General features: G+C 58.4%; 1 protein-coding gene across 2 annotated transcripts; it reads right to left on the bottom strand.

Annotated features, from left to right (window-relative positions):
• Positions 1 to 310: 310 nt before the first annotated feature.
• Positions 311 to 14,432, bottom strand: TRIM8 (tripartite motif containing 8). Of its 2 annotated transcripts, XM_036437866.2 has the most exons (6): positions 13,146 to 14,426; positions 3,971 to 4,066; positions 3,416 to 3,649; positions 2,412 to 2,443; positions 2,168 to 2,283; positions 311 to 1,869 (listed from the first exon to the last, which is right to left on the bottom strand). In XM_036437866.2, the coding sequence occupies exons 1-6, from the start codon at positions 13,713 to 13,715 to the stop codon at positions 1,256 to 1,258; spliced, it is 1,662 nt and encodes a 553-aa protein (XP_036293759.1). In that variant the 5' UTR covers positions 13,716 to 14,426; the 3' UTR covers positions 311 to 1,255. The 2 variants fall into 2 exon arrangements, with proteins under 2 accessions (XP_036293759.1, XP_036293760.1); XM_036437867.2 differs by lacking the exon at positions 3,971 to 4,066 and having other exon boundaries at positions 13,146 to 14,432.
• Positions 14,433 to 16,899: the final 2,467 nt, after the last annotated feature.

Here is a 16,899-nt window from a genome sequence, read left to right as displayed (position 1 = left end):
AAACTTTGCAAGACTCATAGAAAGGTTTCTTCCCTTGTCTGTCCTTGCTTAGAGCATGTTAGCAGAAACTAAGATGCCAGGGCCTACACAGCCGAGGACTGGGCATGGGAGACCCTTAGCCAACATTCCCCAAATGAACCCAAGGCCGAGATGCAATCAGAGCCTTACAGGTTGCCATTCACAGGCCTGGAACAAGCTGGAGCCAGAATCAAAGGAAGGCGGGCTGGGCTTCCATTCCTAGTGGGCCCCTCCCCACCCGGTGCCTGGAGACCCCCGGCCTAAGGAGTTGGGGGAAGAGGCAAGGCAGGGATGGGACTGCGCCATTGTTTATTAGAACTCGGATTTCGGTGTGTGCTCTAGACAGATTACAGAATACCTGCGCCTTGAGAACAGGAAGTCCACGATTCATACAAAGTGCTCACTACAGGAAGTTGCTGTGTCAAAATCCAGGCCAGGACCCAACTCAGGGCAGCCCCTCTTCCCCTGCTGACCTCAACAAGGGCTGTGCTATGGTTTTTTTACTTAATTATTTCTTTTATTTCTCTTTATTATTATTAATATTATTATTTGCTTTTGCTGTGGTCACTATTATTGGCAAAGTTCCTTCTTTTTCTTTCCTGGACATGGGGTTCCTGTCTGTAAGATTCCACTCTGAGGCTGAAGGTGCCAAAAGCTGCTTGAGAAGTGGCCTTTGAACTCCATCTAGGAGGATGGTGAGAAGAAAGAAGCAGGAGAAATCATTCTTGGTTTAAAAAAAAAATTAAAAAACAAAAGCCCCACAATCTACAGGTCATTTCTTACTCAGTCAGTGATCAAACTGCCCAAAAGAAAAACAAGGGAAGCAGACCAGTGGGCACTGGTCCTTCCTCCAGGGCTGGGTGAGGAGGACTGCCCCACCCCCCAAGGCTTCAGGGAAAGCTGAGGCCCCTTCAGCTGCAGGGGTGAGAGGGAGAAGGCGTGGGAGAGCACAGGAGACAGAGAGAGCTCAGCGCCTTGAGGTAGACGCTTTCCCAACTCCAGGGCCACCTGCGGCCCCAGCCCAGCTCCCACTGTCACTCCACGTCCAGAGATTCATAAAAAAAAAAAAAAAAAAAAAAATCAAAAACAAAGCCCAAAACAAAACGAAATCCAAAAGGACAAGACTTAGGGGAAAGAGGGAGGGAGGACAGGAAGGAAGGACAGGTCTCTGGATGCATAATTCCCGAGCCTCTGGGGGCTGGGGGGGAAGACTCCCCAGCGCCGCCGCCCGCTGGCGTTAGCTGGTCACGTAGTGTTTGGTGGAGGGCTGCCCGTACACCCTGTAGAAATCCTGGTGGCCAGGCTGCTGGGAGGCGTCGAGCCAGTCTCTGACGGCCAGGCCGGGGAGGGACTGGGGGACGGAGGGAGCAGGTGGGAGCGGGTGTGAGTATTCCTGCGAGGGCACTGTCCAGGGAAAGTGGCCGGAGCGGGGGTAGGGCTGGTGGCCGCCGTGGTTGGCCACGGAAGAACAGTAACAGTTGTCCACGGAACAGACGAGGATCTTGCGGCCGCCGTACTGGGGGAGCATGGGCTGCTGGGCGGCGGAGCCGTTGGGGTACTGCGACGGGGGGAACACGGGGCTCGAGTGCACCGGCTGGGCGCCTCCGGGCAGGGCCACCAGGTGCTGCGTGGAGCTGCAGGGCCCCAGGGGCTGCCCCGACTGGCCCTCGCCGCTGGCGGTGCCCGCTGCCCCGTACTGGCTGCCCACGGGGCCCGACGACGACGACGTCTCTAGGAAGCTGGCCTCGGGGAAGGCCATCGAGTGCTTGCGCTTCTCCGCCCCGGAGCTGCTCACGCCGCAGGGGTACAGGGGGACGCTCTGCAGGAAGGGCACCGGCGTGCTGAAGGGGCCTGCGGAGAGTTTGGGACAAAACACGATGACGTGCACGTCCTCCTCACCCCCGGGGACCTTTCTCATCCATAGGACCAAGCCCTCCATGTCAGCCTCCCCTGGGTCGGTGCTCACTGCTCCGTTAGCAGGTAGATGCTATTACTCCCATTTTACAGTTGGAGAAACTGAGGCTCAGGGAGGTACTATGGCTGGCCAAAGTCCCAGAGCCAGGAGTGGCAAAGCCAGGACATGCAGGAAGGGCCACCTAACGAGGCCACGCTGCCTCGGAGGGAAGGCTCTGGCATACGCCCCTCTCACCTTCTAGCATCTTCCGCAGCTGCTTCTCCTTCTTGGCCACCTCGTTGAGGAAGAGCTTGGAGTTCAGGTGGCCGATCTTAGGGGGAGAGAGGCTGTTGCCCGTGCAGGTCTGGGTCCTGGGGGCAGTGGACGGGGCATCTGCTGTGAGGAGGTGTCACCGGTGAGCCCGCCCTACCTCCCCCCACCCCGTGGGCCTGACCCTCCCACGACGTGTTCCCCTGAGAGCTAGCAACCACCTGCTCACCTGTCCATCAGGATTTTCACAGACTTGGTGTTCTAGGGAGAGAGAAAAGGCTGTCAGTGGAAAGGCAGCGTGGCCGAGGGGAAGACAGCACTGCCCTATCTGCCCTTTCCTCCCTCTCCCCGGGCAGGACAGCCCTTGGCTAGTGTGGCCGGGAGGTGGTGGGAGAGTGGGGGTGTCTGCTTTTCTAGAAGAAGAGCCAACATTTATTGAGCACTTACTATGTGACAGGCGATATTGCAAGTGTTTCTTATATATCCATCATTTTATCCACACAACTACCTTAGAAGGAAGGTCTGCAGGAGAAATCAATCCTCTTTATTTGAAATCTTTGGGGCCAGATGTGGAATTATTTGGATTTCAGAAGGGAAATATAGTGCCTGTACCATATAGTATATATCACCCCCCAGTAGGCACAATTCAATACACCAATGTTTCTGTAGCAAAATGTTTAAATATGTGTACCAGGTGAGATAAATAAAGACCATACATTGCCAACATCACTTCAGGTCAATTTTTGCTGTTATATGAGTTGCCAGAATTTTTTTCTTTGAGTATGCAGAGATTACTAAAATTTGGAATTGAGGATAAAGGAGAGTAGATCTGTATTATCAACCTCATTCGATAGGTGAGGGAACGGAGGCATAAGGAACAGATAGGACTTGGCCAAGGTCACAAAGCCGGAAGGAACAGGGTGGCTCCACAGCCCTGTGAGCACACTGGGGGGGGGGAACTGGTTGGGAATAAAGAATCGCAGACTTGCTTTTTCGATTCCTGGTCAGGGCACATGCCCAGGTTGCGGGCTTGATCCCCAGTGGGGAGTATGCAGGGGGCAAATAATCAGTGTTTCTATCTCTTTATCCCTCTCCCTTCCTCTCTCTCTAAAATCAATTAAAAACAAAAAAACAAAAACATGTCTTTTTTAAAAACAAAAAAAATGAGTATGTTTTGCAGGCTCCGATTTAGGAATGCCCTGGGTCCCACCATCTGGCCAGGGCCCAGCCCACCTTCATGAAACTGACGTCCTCCGTCTTGTCGAAGAGCAGCTGCAGGGAGCCCAGCAGCTTCTTGGCCTCCTGCATGCGCTCCCCCAGGTGCAGCGCCTGCGCCGCGTTCTCGCTGCAGAACTTGGCCTGGGCCTTGTCCAGAACCTCCACCGTCTGCCCCAGGTCCTCGTCCAGCAGCTGATGCAGCTTCTCATACTGCAGCCGCACTTCCTCCTTCAGTTGGCTCACCTTCTCCTGCGGGCGCAGGGGACAGGTGAGCCCTGGGGACCACTGGCTGCCGCGTCTGCCTGTCTTACATCCTGGATGGGAGAGTCTGGGACCCCAAACCCCGAGACTGCCCAGGGTTCCTCAGGGCAAAGTTTGACCTGCTGGTAGCTCAGGGCTCTGTGCCAGCTACCCCTGTAGGGCTCAGCAACTAACAGTTCACGGAATGGCTGTCCAAAGGGTTCTGGCACAGAGCTGACCACACAGCAGATCCTAGACCAAACAAGGACTAGCCCAGGGCCCTGCACACAAGCAGCCCCCACCCCACACCATGAACGTGGGCTTAGCTACCTCCACCAGGCGCTTGTCTGACTCGAGTTTGTACAGCTGGTCCTCAATGTCCTGCTCACGCTCCTCCAGGCGGTCCTGCTGCTTCATCAGCATCTTCTGCAGGGACAGAGGAGGCAGGGGCGTCAGCCCCACCCCTTACCAAGGATGGTGAGCTCCCAGGAGATCAAAGCCTGGAATGGCTTCTCACACACATCTAACCGTGAGCTTTCTGAGGGCAGGGGCAGGCCGGTCTCAGTTCTAAGCACCCCTCCCCCACCCCCAATGAATCTTATCATTCCTGTAATGCTATGAGATGAGTACTATTATTATCCTTATTTCAGGGAAGAGGAAACCAGAGGTTAAGTAATTTATCCAAACTATACAGTTAGTAAATGGCAGAGCTGAGACACAAACTTAGGTGACCTGGCAGTAAGGTCTGTTCTTATGATTTAATTATTTTTTTAAAAGAATAGTTTATTGGTTTTGAGAGAGGAAGGGAGAGAGAAACACTGATGTGAAAGAGTAACACTGATGGGCTGCCTCCTGTATGCTCCCCACCGGGGATCCAGCCCACCACCCAAGCATGTGCCGTGCCCAGGAACAGAACCAGGAATCCAGTGCCCGGCTGACCAACTGAGCCACACCAGCCAGGGCTATTTTTTAAATCCTCACTCGAGCCGGAACCGGTTTGGCTCAATGGATAGAGCGTCGGCTTGGGGACTGAAGGGTCCCGGGTTCGATTCCGGTCAAGGGCATGTACCTTGGTTGCAGGCATATCCCCAGTAGGGGGTGTGCAAGAGGCAGCCGATCGATGACTCTCTCTCATCGATGTTTCTGGCTCTCTATCTCTCTCCCTTCCTCTCTGTACAAAATCAATAAAATATATTTAAAAAAAAAAAATAAATAAATAAATAAATCCTCACTCGAGTACATGCTTAGAGAGAAGAAAGGAGAAGAAGGGAAGAAGGGAGAGAGGGCACGAAGGAGGGAAGGAGAGAAAGGGGGACTGGGGATCAAACCTATATCCCAGGTATGTGCCCTGACCAGGAATCGAAACAGCAAATCTTTTGGTGCACTGGATCACACTCAACCAGCTGAGCTACTCCGACAGGCAGTAAGGTCTGTTCTTATCCAAGGCGTGCTGCCTCTCTCTGGGAGCCCTAGTTTAGAGATCAGTGCCCTAAGCAGAGGGTCAAACCTTACACTTGGGAGCATCAAGCCAGCGACCCCCACCCTTGTTCTTGACCCTGAGAGCCAGGCCTCTGAAGTCCTCACTAACTGCTTCAGACCCTCAGTTGGACCCAGGTGGAAAGGAGACACTGACTCTCCTAAGGCCTGAGGCCAGTCTGCTGCAAGGTGCTGGACCAAGCTACTATTTCAGCCCTTCACATCCTCTCTCTACAACCCCTCTCCTCCCGCTTGCCCATCCCAGCTGCTCCATCCATCCTGTCATCCCCCTCACCAGACATACCTCTTCAAATAGGGCCTTGCTCTTGCTCCAGAACCCTCGATGACTCCCTCCTTCCAAACATTTTGGCATGGCAATGAAGGCTCTCTTAAGACCTGAGAGTATCCTGTCCCCAGCACTCTGTGCACATCTGAACTCCCTGCCCCCCGCTGATGGTTTTCTCAGTCCACAGGCCTCTTCCCTCCCCTTGTCTGTCCTTCCAGACCCCACTCCTCTAGGAGACTTCTCATGGCCCTGCTCAGAGTGTATGCAGGCCCCTCCCAGTCCTGGCCATGCAAAGGGGCTGTCACATTCTGCCTGCCTCTATAGCTCTGCTGTCCAGTATGATGGCCACTAACCATACTGGACTATTTAAATTTAATTAAAAGTAAGTGAAATTAAACATCAGTTCTTCAGTTGCACCAGCTTCAGTGTAAGTGCTCAATAGCTGGCAAACGTACTGAATATTAGAGAGACAAAACAGACACCACCCTAGAAAGATCTATAGGATACATTATTCTGTAATTTGTTTCATAAACTGTGGTTTGATCTCCCTACAAAACTCAAGGCCCCTCGAAAATAGGGCTTTGCTGCTATCTTTTTTCACCTCCCTTCTGAGCCAGGTCCCAGCACCTATAGATGCTTAATGTTTCTGAACAAACCATGGGTTTTACACATAAAGTAAGGTCTGCAAAGCCAATTGCAGAGCCCTGCTCACAGTGTGGGCCTCCGAGTGACCCTCAAGCTTGATGCCATGACTCCCACTCCCATCCACACCCAGGTGGCCTCCCAACCTGCCTCCAATCCCTTTCTCACTCCCCACCCCGTTAGGCCAATCAGGAGTTCAGTGACCCCCTTTTGTGTTGGTTGCTAAACAAAATACCAGGAGGAGGTGGGGGCGAGGCTCTTAGCTAAGTGGGGACGCCTGGGGCAGTCTCCCTGAGAAACTTAACCTTCCAATGACCCAGGACAGGACCGCTGAGAACCAGCCTCAGGAGCCCTCGCCCTGCCCCCAGCATCTGCCCTTCCAGCCGGCTCCCCCACCAGCCCAACATGCACAGGGATCTGTGGCCAATCTGGGATCAGCACCTGTTCAGAAACACTGCTGGGTGCGAGGCAGGAAGAGACAGGTAGTAGTCATGGATCCTCCCCACCTGTGACACAGCCCCCAGTTGTGTGAAGGGGGCAGGCAGCGCCTCAGTGTATGGCCCAGATATAGGCATACAACTGCTCGCGCGCACGCACACATACTGCCTCTGGGCCCTGCGAATACCTCATGCAGAGTGCTGTACCAGGTGCACAGGTACTTGCGTCCAACCCCCTTCCGGGTGAAGGCTGGGCTTCCTGAAGGCCCCAGACAATGGAGGGAGGCCGGCCATAAAGGCAAGGTGGCCAGGGCACCTTCTTAGGAACACAATGCCTTTTTACCTCCCCTCAGATTTTTCCTGCACCCACACTCAGGAAGACAGCCCCCTCCCCCATGCATCCCTCACTCTTGCCTTCCCAATGCCCTGGACACCTGAAAGCCCAGGTCCCGTGCCCCACGGCCCCCATCACCAAGGACTCCCTGCTCAAACTCACCCTCATCTGACAGGAGAGCACCTGGGGCTGAGTCCCAATGAGGGTGGGAAAGGGCGGCCCAGGTGAGTTCCCAGCTGTTTCCCTCAGAGGACAGGAATGGAGCTGCTCTGCTCCACCCTCCAGACCAGTGGGAAGCCCCTCCCTTGCCCCCTGGAAACCCTTTCTGGGAGTTTGTGGGCGACCCCTCAGGCAGAGCCATGGGAGGCACCTCCTGTCCAGTCTGGGGGCTTGGCCCTTTCTCTCTTCTTATAGGCGTTTCTCAGAGCCTTTCCTGGCAGCACCTCTACCCTGGGACCTGTAGCATCTTCTCCCAGCTTCACCAGTCCCAGGTCCTGGTTCCCGCCTGCCCACAGCCCTGGTAAAGGCAGTGCCACCCTCCCTAGGAGGTGGCTGGGTTTTCCATTTCCCCTGCCCCAGCTCAGACGCTCTTGGGCTCCTGTCTTTGCCAGCTTACCTTTGCAGGGAATGCCCTCCTTGGGGCCAGGTGCTCTTAATCCTGCCACAGATAACACCTAGGGGAAGGCAGGGGTGGGGGACTGCTGCCGCCTCAGGCCCTGGGAAATTGGGGAGATGTGCTGCCCCCTTCATTACCTCTCAGCCCCCTTCATTACCTCTCATCTCCGTTACCCCAAACGCCTAAATCAGGTTGCTGAGAAGCTGGAGGATGGGGAACAGAGGAAGCAAGGCCTGGACCCCTCTCCGCTACCAGCAGCCTCTTTCCGTCTCAGCCTCCAGGGAATGGCTGAGACTGGAGGCCCCATTGCTCACCTGGGAAAGAGCCACAGCTGAGGTCATCCCACCCGGATTCAGAGCAAGGGCTCTCCTTGCCGGGTGGAGGGCACTTTATAAACGTCGCCCAGCCCACAGTGAGTCACCTGGACGGTGGCACACCTCAAGTGTGCAGGAGGGGAGTGGAGAGGAGCAAAGTGGGGAACCATGGTCTAGACTGGAAGCACTGAGGGACCAGGCCACCTCCAGCAGGAGGGACACTATGAGCCCCGCCCCGCCCCACAGGTCCCGGTCCAGATGTCCAGCTCACTCCGGTCTCTGTCCCTGAAGGCCTAAGGCCTTCCATGGTCAGCTCTGAATCTGCGAGGGCAAAAGCATCAAGAAGGCTTCCCAGCACTTCCCATGCCCCCCAGGCCCCAGCACCTCCTGCTTCTCACACCTGTCACCTAGGGGTCTAGACTCTGCGCCTTGAGCTGTTCCCTCTGATGCCCTCCCAGCCTGGAGAGGGGGCAACCACAAGCCCCTTTCCTGCCCTGGGGAAGCCTGGTGTCCCTGTGGAGCCGGACTGGCCGGGCCCAACTGGCATTTTTGGTGTCAGACTGGACTGGGCAGACGGGTGAGGCCATGGGGACTGGAGGCTGTATAAAAGTTAATAAATAATAATAAAACCCGCAAGTCAACCTTGAAGAGAGGCAAGGTCAGGAGGGAACAGGGCCCCAGGGGCTGGGCCAGAAGCAGGCCTGAGGTTTTCAGACAAAGCCAGGGCTGGGCCCAACAGCCCCTGTGGTGGGAGGGTGGGGGCAGAAAGAGGGAGCTAAGCCACTCAGACCCCTGCCCGGAGGACTCTCATGCTGGCTCCAGCTCTGGCTGCACCCCCCGCTCCAGAGCTCCCCTGTCCTGACTCCTCCCCACTCTCCCACCAAAGACCTCATCCCAGGAAGACGGTAGCCTCCTCGCTCCTGGGCCCCAGGCTCAGAGCAGCGTCGGCCTGCCATAGAAGCCCTTTCGTGCCTCAGATCCTGCCGTGGGCTGCCCTGTGAGTCTCCAGGCGGGGCACCCGCAGCCCCCGAGGGAGGAGGTGGCAGGGCAGAAGCCAGGGCAGGAAGAAAGGCAGCACCTGGGAGGCAGGCCCCGCAGACCCCAGAGAGGGTTTCCCAGCTGCAGAGGCAAATTAGCTTTTGCCATGCAGAGAGCAGTGCTCTGGGGCAGCAGAACAAAGAGGCGAGAGAGAAAGCCCCCCTTTGTGTGGGTTTGAATGCCAGGCCAGCCGGGAAGGGCGGCCTTTCCAGAGCCAGGGATGAGGCTGCCTGCTTAATCCAGGGTAGGGGCCCCAACCAGGCTCGCCTTCTTCCCATGCCCACCCGACTGCCCCCAATACAGCATCGCAGGATCCACCCGGATGCTATAGCCCTGATGCTGCCACGAGCAATAAGCTCACCCCTCGGTGAATCCCATCTCCCCCTTCCCTCCCCAATTCCCACCCCACCAGGTGAGAAAAGTCGCACAAGACTCACAACCACCAACCACAGCCCGAGCAGGCCGTCACGCTAGCAGCCATGCACACACACTCAACTTCACCTCGTAGGTGTGCGGCATGCTTGTTCACACACACACATAATCACACAATCTTACCCCACATCACACATACATAGACAACTACAGAAATAAGTCACTCACTCACATCAGACCTTCTCAGAGAGACACACGTGAGATACAAAAAACTGGTCACATGTGAGAGACACAGCCAGGCATGCTGGCCACACACACCTGCAGACTGACATGGATGCACAGCTAGAGTGCAGGAGGAGAGGAATCAATAGGATGTGCGTGACAGGCGCCCGGCTGTGTCAGCAGTATCCTGGAGAGGAGGTGGGGGTGGGCCGCTGTCTGGGGCCCAGGGAGCAAGGCCAAGCCAGGCCCCCTTCTGTGTAAACCTCAGGATGGTCACGGAAGGGGCGCTTATGGCCCTGGTGCCCTGAACACACACAGCCTCCCCACCCCAGCTTCCACTCTGCCCGGGAGTGTGTGTGTGGGGGGAGGAGGCAGCAGTGGGCTCCGCACTGTCCGAGTGGGCTAGACCAGGACACTCTCACTCCCACAGCCTGCCTGGCACGGACACATGGAGTGGACACCCAGGGTCCCATGCAACCCCTCCAGCCAGGGGCAATGTGAGAGCCACTCCAACCTGGCCCAAGCAGTGGGATCGCCTCAACTCTAAACCTCCAAGAACGCAAGGAACATTTCCAGCCTTGAGCTGGGATCCTAGGAATGACACAGGCATAACTATGACCTGAAAACACCCACACACCCACACACACACACACCTTGCATAGCCCCTCACACAAGATAACTAGGGCTTATCTTGAGTCATCTTTCCATGTTGAGGGAGGTCGGTCATGAATTAGAGGCACTCACAGCTCATACCAGTACCATGATGCTCAGAAGAAGCCCTAATTTTAGGGGACAGAAGAGGATTTGAACACACCAAGGCTACCAGACCGGAACCCACCTAAATGTCCTAATCTTGGGCCCTTAGGACGTATTTAGGATCTTGTATGTCCCAGAGAGTGGTCTCTGAGGCCCATGCAGTGGGCATCCAGGCCTCAGGGCAATGTGGCCTCACCCTGGCTTCCCGAGTGTAGAATGGGGCTGTGGACGTCCCAGGCCTAACTCCGAGACCCCCTGCGAGGGCCCACCCCTGAACGGAGGCCCTGCTTGCCTTCCCACTGGGCCCCTGCTCCATGCACACGTGCGTGCTTTTGAATAAGCACGTAGGGGCCGCCAGGGAGAAGTTGATCAGGATTTTCTGTTTCTAGGCGATAGGGCATTCCAGTAGCCACCCTCTCCCCTCTCCCGGGAGGACAGAAGAAGAAGCACAAGAAGCAGAGCTACATTTTAAGGCATGTGCTGGGTCCCCATGCTCCTGTTTCTATATCCGGGAGAATTCTGTTGCCCTCATCCATGGTACCAGAGGAGTACCTTTAGGACTGATTCCCAAGAGAAAAGGCTCCTCCCCCGTTTCCCAGAGAGGATGGAGAATGAAATGGGTTCTTCCATTCAGTTCTCCAACGCTCACTCCCTCCCCCTGGATGGTACTCCCCCCCCTTCCTCCACATTCACTAAATCCAACTCATACTGAGTGGTGTTGGGCTATTGAAGGCTTTCCAACTCCAGGGCCCTGGGCACCAGAGAGAATCCTGAGGGCCTGGAGGGGAGGACGGAGAGGGGGGATGAGACTCAGGATGGGGGGCACAGATGCTGAGCAAACAGAATTGCACATCTGGCCCTGATGAAACCCACCACTTCTGAGTCCCTGCTCACGCTAGGGACAGGAACTCACACACACACACACACACACACACACACACACACACACACAGAGGCACGCACGCACACATGCACCCAGCTGCTGACAAAGTTCGGGGCCTGCTCCCATCCAGTTCCTCTTATGAGCTGGGGATCAGGGACCTGCCGGTGGGAACCCCAGGATGCCCTCTGCATGCATGTGCCATCCCTCCCACACCCCAACTACACAACCAGGAGACAGGTGCCTTTGAGGGCAAAGACACTTGCCAACACACACATCTAGAGGTACCTTCTTACTGCCGAATTAGGTACAATCATGTTTTCTCCCCCACCCAAATGACAGACACCACTGGAACAGACACAGCTGAGAGCAAAACCTTGGGTGGGGGCACACATACATTCATCACCCTGGTTGCTGCCCCCCTCCTGTTTTTTAGCCACATTTCAGATTTCCCCCCTCCTCTCACTTTGCCCTGCCAAGCCCAGGACTGAGAACTGGACAGCCCCTTTCTCCTGCCTCTGCCCTTCCCCAGCTCCTCTCCCGGGCCTTCCCGTCTTTTTAGCAGCAGCAGCTCCCCAATACGGAGGAAAGCCTGGACTCCGCTGGCCCTGGGGCTCATGTGCCTCCCCTAGGCTCCTGCCTCTTCTAACCCCAGCGGGAGGGAGTGGAAATGGCTCCTCTCTCCACCCCCCACACTTCCTTTGAGAAACCAGAGGCCCTGTACTGGCACAAAAACCCAGAGCTCGCCCATCGGATTGGAAACTAATTATACAGCAAATTTTATTTGTTGTCCCTGCCCTCAGCTTGCGGCGGCCCTCTTGCCTTTTGTTAGTTGTCTGTGTATGTTTTTTAATGGCTAAACACTGACTCATTCTGACTGTCCCTCCAAAGGAAACAGCCCCGTCGACAGCCGTCCCCCAGATCCTGCTTCCTCATACCCAAACTCCCCACCGGCCTCAACTAGCCTCCAGGGGCCCCCACCCAGAAACACTCCCAGTCCTCCCAGAGCCCAACCTCACCCCCGGGCCCCAAGCTTGGGCTTCCGAAACGGCACATCCAGGCTCAGACCAAGCCCCTTCCTGGGGGATGACTCAACTCTGAAAGCCGGGGGACCAGGGAGGGACGGAGGAGGGGCCCCCTCCACCGGAGGGGACGGAAGTATTGCCTCAGTCCAGCTCCAAAGCCTGGCCCGCAGGCCGGAGGGGGAAGGCGGTTTTGACATTGGCGGCTGCTGCAGGGTGTATACAATGGGAGGGGATGTGGTTCCGTAATCACTCAGCCGGCAGCCCAGGGGAGCCAGCTGCCTGAAACCAGATTGTAAGGCGGCTCAACCTTAAACCCACAGGATTCTTTTTCCGTCTTCCACTTCCCCTCCCCAAATGTGGGAGGGCTGTGATACAGGGCTGGGCTGGGAGCAAAGGGCTCAGGGTGATGAAGGCACATACTTTAAGGTTTGTTCATGCAGGAGCGTTCGAGACACACACACACACACACACACACTCAGGCACACAGAGGGCTGCGGTTCCCACACATGGAGCGGGCCATCCAGGATAATCCAAACAGTTGGGACACTCCGGACACTGCTGGCTGTCTGGGCCTTGTCCTCACAGACAGGGGAGTTCTGCCCTCCCTCCGGAAGCTCCCCTCCACCCCCCAATGCGTTTCCAGTAGGGCTTGAAACTAACATGGCTGCTTTTGTTTACTTCCTCATTGGTATGCCAACATCATGGATCATGTCAGCCACAGCAGCGGCACCAGGACACTCATTACATAAACAGCAGCTGGAGATGCAGAACCTGGGTCACTGCCTTGGTGACTTCCTGCAGGGCCTACAGAAACAAGGCTGGGGGAGGGGGCTGTGCGGGGAACGGAAAAGCAACACCCGAACTCGGCTCTAACAGCCCCACACTTGAGTTCCACAAATGACTCACGAGAGCACAGGTGCAGAAAGGCCCTGGGTAGCCATGGAGGATCCTTCTTCCCAGAAGCCTGCCCCCAAACTTTCTGAGCGTTAGAGGCTCCGAGAAGGGAGCCTCCGGCCGGAGGTCACAAGAGTCAGCCTGCCTCCTAGGTGGGTGGTCCCAGGCGGTAGGGAGTGTGTGTGTGTGTGTGTGTGTGTGCAGGATACTTGCCCGGATCTCATTCCTCCGGATCTCCACGTCGCACACCGAGTGTCCCTGATGCGCCCCGCTGTAGTAGCAGCAGTACTGGCACACGGCCACCTGCTCGGCCTCGCAGTGGTAGAGGCGGTAGGCGTTGTGCTGCGGGCAGCTCCAGGCCCGCACGTCGTCCGCCTCCACCAGGAGGTGCCCGCGGGCGGTGGAGGGCTGCTGCAGGTGCGTCTGCACGTGGGACTGGCAGCAGGGCGCCTCGCAGCGCAGGCAGACCTTCTGCGCGGGCAGCGGGGGGCCGCGGCGGCAGAACACGCAGTGCAGCGCCGCGGGCGGCTTCTCCACGTGCAGGGCGTTGAACTTCTCCACGATGTTGGTGAGCTTCAGGTTCTTCTCCAGGCCCGGCTTCTGGTTGTAGGCCTGGTTGCACTCGGGGCAGCGCACCAGGCCGCTGTCCTTGGCCCACGCCTCGCCGATGCAGCCCCGGCAGAAGTTGTGCTTGCAGGGCAGCTGCACCGGCTCCACGAAGACGTGCAGGCAGATGGGACAGATGAGCTCCTCCTCGAAGCAATTCTTCCAATTCTCCGCCATGGCGGCTGCGGGCGGGCGGGCGGCCCGGGCAAGACCTTCCCAGCTCCCCAACCCTGGGGGTCCGGCCGGTGCCGCTGTAGGCCCGCCGAGCCCGGAGCTGCGGCCCCGGGAGGCCCGGACAGTCGCTCAGTCGCCGGCGCCTTCCGCGCGCCGGGCCCCGGGGGGAGCTAGGTCCTCACGGCTCCCGGGCGCCTAGCGGGAGGCGGCGGGCGGCGCCAGGGCCGCGGCCGGGGCACCGGCCCTGAGGGGGGGCGCCGGAGTCCAAATTCCATACAAGAGGCCGCCTCCCGGGCTGCGCGGCTAGGGCAGCCCCGGCCCGCGGCCTGCGCCGGGCCCCGCGGCTGGCATCGGGGCGCGCCCCGCGGCGGACGGAGCCCGGGAACCGCACACTTCCTCCGGCGGCGGCGATGGTGGCTCCCTCCCGGCTCCCCTGCGCCCGGTCCAGGGTCCGAGGGCCGGGGAAGCAAGTGCTGCGGCGGCGCGGACGGCTAGATCCGGGCCCGCGGGCTCCGGGCGCCCCGCGGCTGGCCGTCCGTCCGCGGGCGCGGGCTGCGGGGCGCGGGCGGGCCGGCTCCGGGGCGCTGCGTGCGCGGCGGGGCAGTCATTCAGATGAAATTCCAGTCCCCGGCCAGAGACACCAGCCCGCCTCTGCCTTCCTCCTCCCTCCCTTCACAAATAGAAACGGAAGGGGGAGGGAGAGAAGTGGAAAAAAAAAAAAAAAAAAAAAAAAGAACGCCAACCAGAGAGGGAGGGAGGGCGGGGAGCCCGGCGGCGCTCCGGCCTGACCTCCCCGTCGCCGCGGGTGCGCTCCCCGGGCCCGGCGCCGGCGCCCCCGCCGCGGGGAGACCCGCTCTCCGGCCGCGCGGGGCGGGCGGGCGGCGCTGCCGGGGGACCAGGAGGGATCCAACTAGAAAGGAATTCCTCCCAACTGCTAATGAGCCGAGGCCGGCTCCCGCTCCCCTCCCCCGGCCGCCCTCCCCCTCCGCCGCCCCGGCCTCACCCCGCCCCCCTTCCCCCCAACACTTTCTTTTCTTCTCGGCCTCCGCTCCGGCCTGGCCGGCTCCGGCGGCGGCGCGGCCGGGCCTCCCTCAGCGCCCAGCCATCTTGGGCTCCTGCGGCCGCGGCGGGCTGAGCGGGGCCGGGGGCCGGGCGCGCACTCGAGGGTCCTGCAGTCCTCTCTCCTCTCTCTCTCCCTCCTCTCTCTCTCTCCTCTCTCTTAAAGGGGAGAGCTGGCGGCCTCTCTCAAATTAGGAGAGAGGGGAGAAAATGCCAAGTCCCGATTCCTCTCCACCTCTGCTCCACCCACCCCGGTCCTTTCCAGAAAATAAAAAAAGATGAGAATTGGAAGAAGTCGGCAGAAAGGCGAGCGCCCCCCCCCCCCCCCCCCCCCCCGGCTGCTGCCCTGGCGACGCGTCCGGGGCGGGCCCGCGCCAGGCGCTCGGTCGGCGGGTCCGTCTGTCCGCCCGCAGCTACTCCGCGGAGGGGAGGGCGCTCCGGCAGGGTCTCGGCTACCGCTGTCGCTGCCTCAGAGCTTTATCCTCAGATCAGAAAAAAAAAAAAAAAAGGGGGGGGGGGAGGATGTAAAACCCCAGCGCTCATCACAGCCACCTTCAGCCATCTTGCGCGTATTATTTTGGGAATAATCTGTTTAATAAAAATAGAGCTGTCTCTTGCCCCCTCCCCCGCACGCCGGGCTCCCCGCCCCCCCTCTTTTTTAATAATAATCTCAATAATAAAAAATGATCTGCGGGCCGGGCGGTCCGCGGCAGCCTTTTCCTGCCTCGGCTCGCTCGGGCTGCGGCTCTCCTTCCCCTGGGAAGGGGGCGCGGCGGCGGGGGCCTCGCCGCTGGGGCTCGGGAAGGGGTGCGCCCTGCCGCCCGCCAGCTGGCCTCGGCCTCCGCCGGGAGGGAAGGGCGCCCGGGCTGCGGCCGCGCAGCGGCGAGGAGGGCGGGCGGAGGAGGGGCCCTCGCTCGCGGGACCGGCTGGAGGGGCGCCCTGGGGTCCCGGATCTTCCCACGGCGGCCCGGCCGGGGAGTGTGCGGGCCGGGGGGTGCGGGTACAATGGGCTCCCCCAGCCGCCGGGCGGGGACGCGAGCGGGCAGGGGGCTGCGGGGAGCCGGACTCCGGGGCCGGGGCCGGGGCGCAGAGAGGCGGAGGGCGGTGTTTCTACCTCACCGCCGGCCCCGCTCCTCGGGAAGGGGCGGAGAGACGGGGAGGGGAGGCGAGGAGAAAGCGGGCGCGGAACCGCGGCGCCTTTAATCAGCGCCCGCCGGTCCGGCCCGCCCGGCGCAGGGGAACTAAATGGACGGGCGAGCGTGGGGCGGGGCCGGGGCGTTCTGTCCGGAAGTGCTGCTGCGGCGGCGGAGGCGCCCGGCCCCGCCCCTTTTCCCCGTCTGGAGTCGGAGGACGCTCCAGCTATAGGGCCCTCGGCGGAGGCCCCGCCCCTTTAAGGCCGGGCCAGCCGGAGCTCCTCACGTGACTCGCACTAACTTAGGTTCATTAAACATCGGGTGGGAGGAGCGTTCCGCGCTTCTTAAAAGGGCGATGGTGACCGCCTCTCCGGGGGCTTCTTCACCCGTCGCTCTTCTTACCTGAGAGGGAAAGGAGGGCTGCTCATTGTCCCACAGTGAACCTTTGCATTCCATCATGAGCAGGTGACTGCAAAGGTTCACTGTGGGACAATTTTCCTACGTCCTCATCACTTTAAACCCCCCACTTCTGACACTTAAAACTACTAAACAAGATTGAATATTAATATCAACAGTTAATATTAATAAAGAAACGGAGGCTTACCCTAACCGGTTTGACTCAGTGGGTAGAGCGTCGGTCTGCGGACTGAAAGGTCCCAGGTTCGATTCCTGTCAAGTGCATGTACCTTGTGGGCACATCCCTAGTAGGAGGTCTGCAGGAGGCAGCTGATTGATATTTCCCTCTCATCGATGTTTCTAACTCTCTATCCCTCTCCCTTCCTCTCTGTAAAAAATCAATAAAAAAAAATATTTTAAAAAGAAACAGAGGCTTAAAAAACGGAAGTAATCTGCCATAGGTCCATCAGTCAACAAATACTTAACAAAAGCCTTTATGTGCCAGGCATTTTTTCTAGGATCCAGGGATTCCTCAGAGAACATGTACAAAAAAAATTTTTTTAAATTAAATATGTAGGATAATTTCTGTGAAAGGGGCT

Source organism: Pipistrellus kuhlii, unplaced genomic scaffold, assembly GCF_014108245.1.
Source record: "Pipistrellus kuhlii isolate mPipKuh1 unplaced genomic scaffold, mPipKuh1.p scaffold_m20_p_15, whole genome shotgun sequence".
In the NCBI taxonomy this organism is placed as follows: Eukaryota; Metazoa; Chordata; class Mammalia; order Chiroptera; family Vespertilionidae; genus Pipistrellus; species Pipistrellus kuhlii.
The sequence above is the reverse complement of the archived record's forward strand: the minus strand, read 5'-3'. Positions and strand labels throughout refer to the sequence as shown.

Bases quoted from the DNA above. Each gene is read 5' to 3' on its own strand.
- TRIM8 (XM_036437866.2), bottom strand. From the start codon at position 13,715: ATGGCGGAGAATTGGAAGAATTGCTTCGAGGAGGAGCTCATCTGTCCC. The intron at 2,444-3,415 runs GTGGGCTGGGCC...CTCTCTCCCTAG, and splicing joins AGGACGTCAGTTTCATGAAG to AACACCAAGTCTGTGAAAAT. The intron at 2,284-2,411 runs GTGAGCAGGTGG...CACTGCCCCCAG, and splicing joins GTGAAAATCCTGATGGACAG to GACCCAGACCTGCACGGGCA.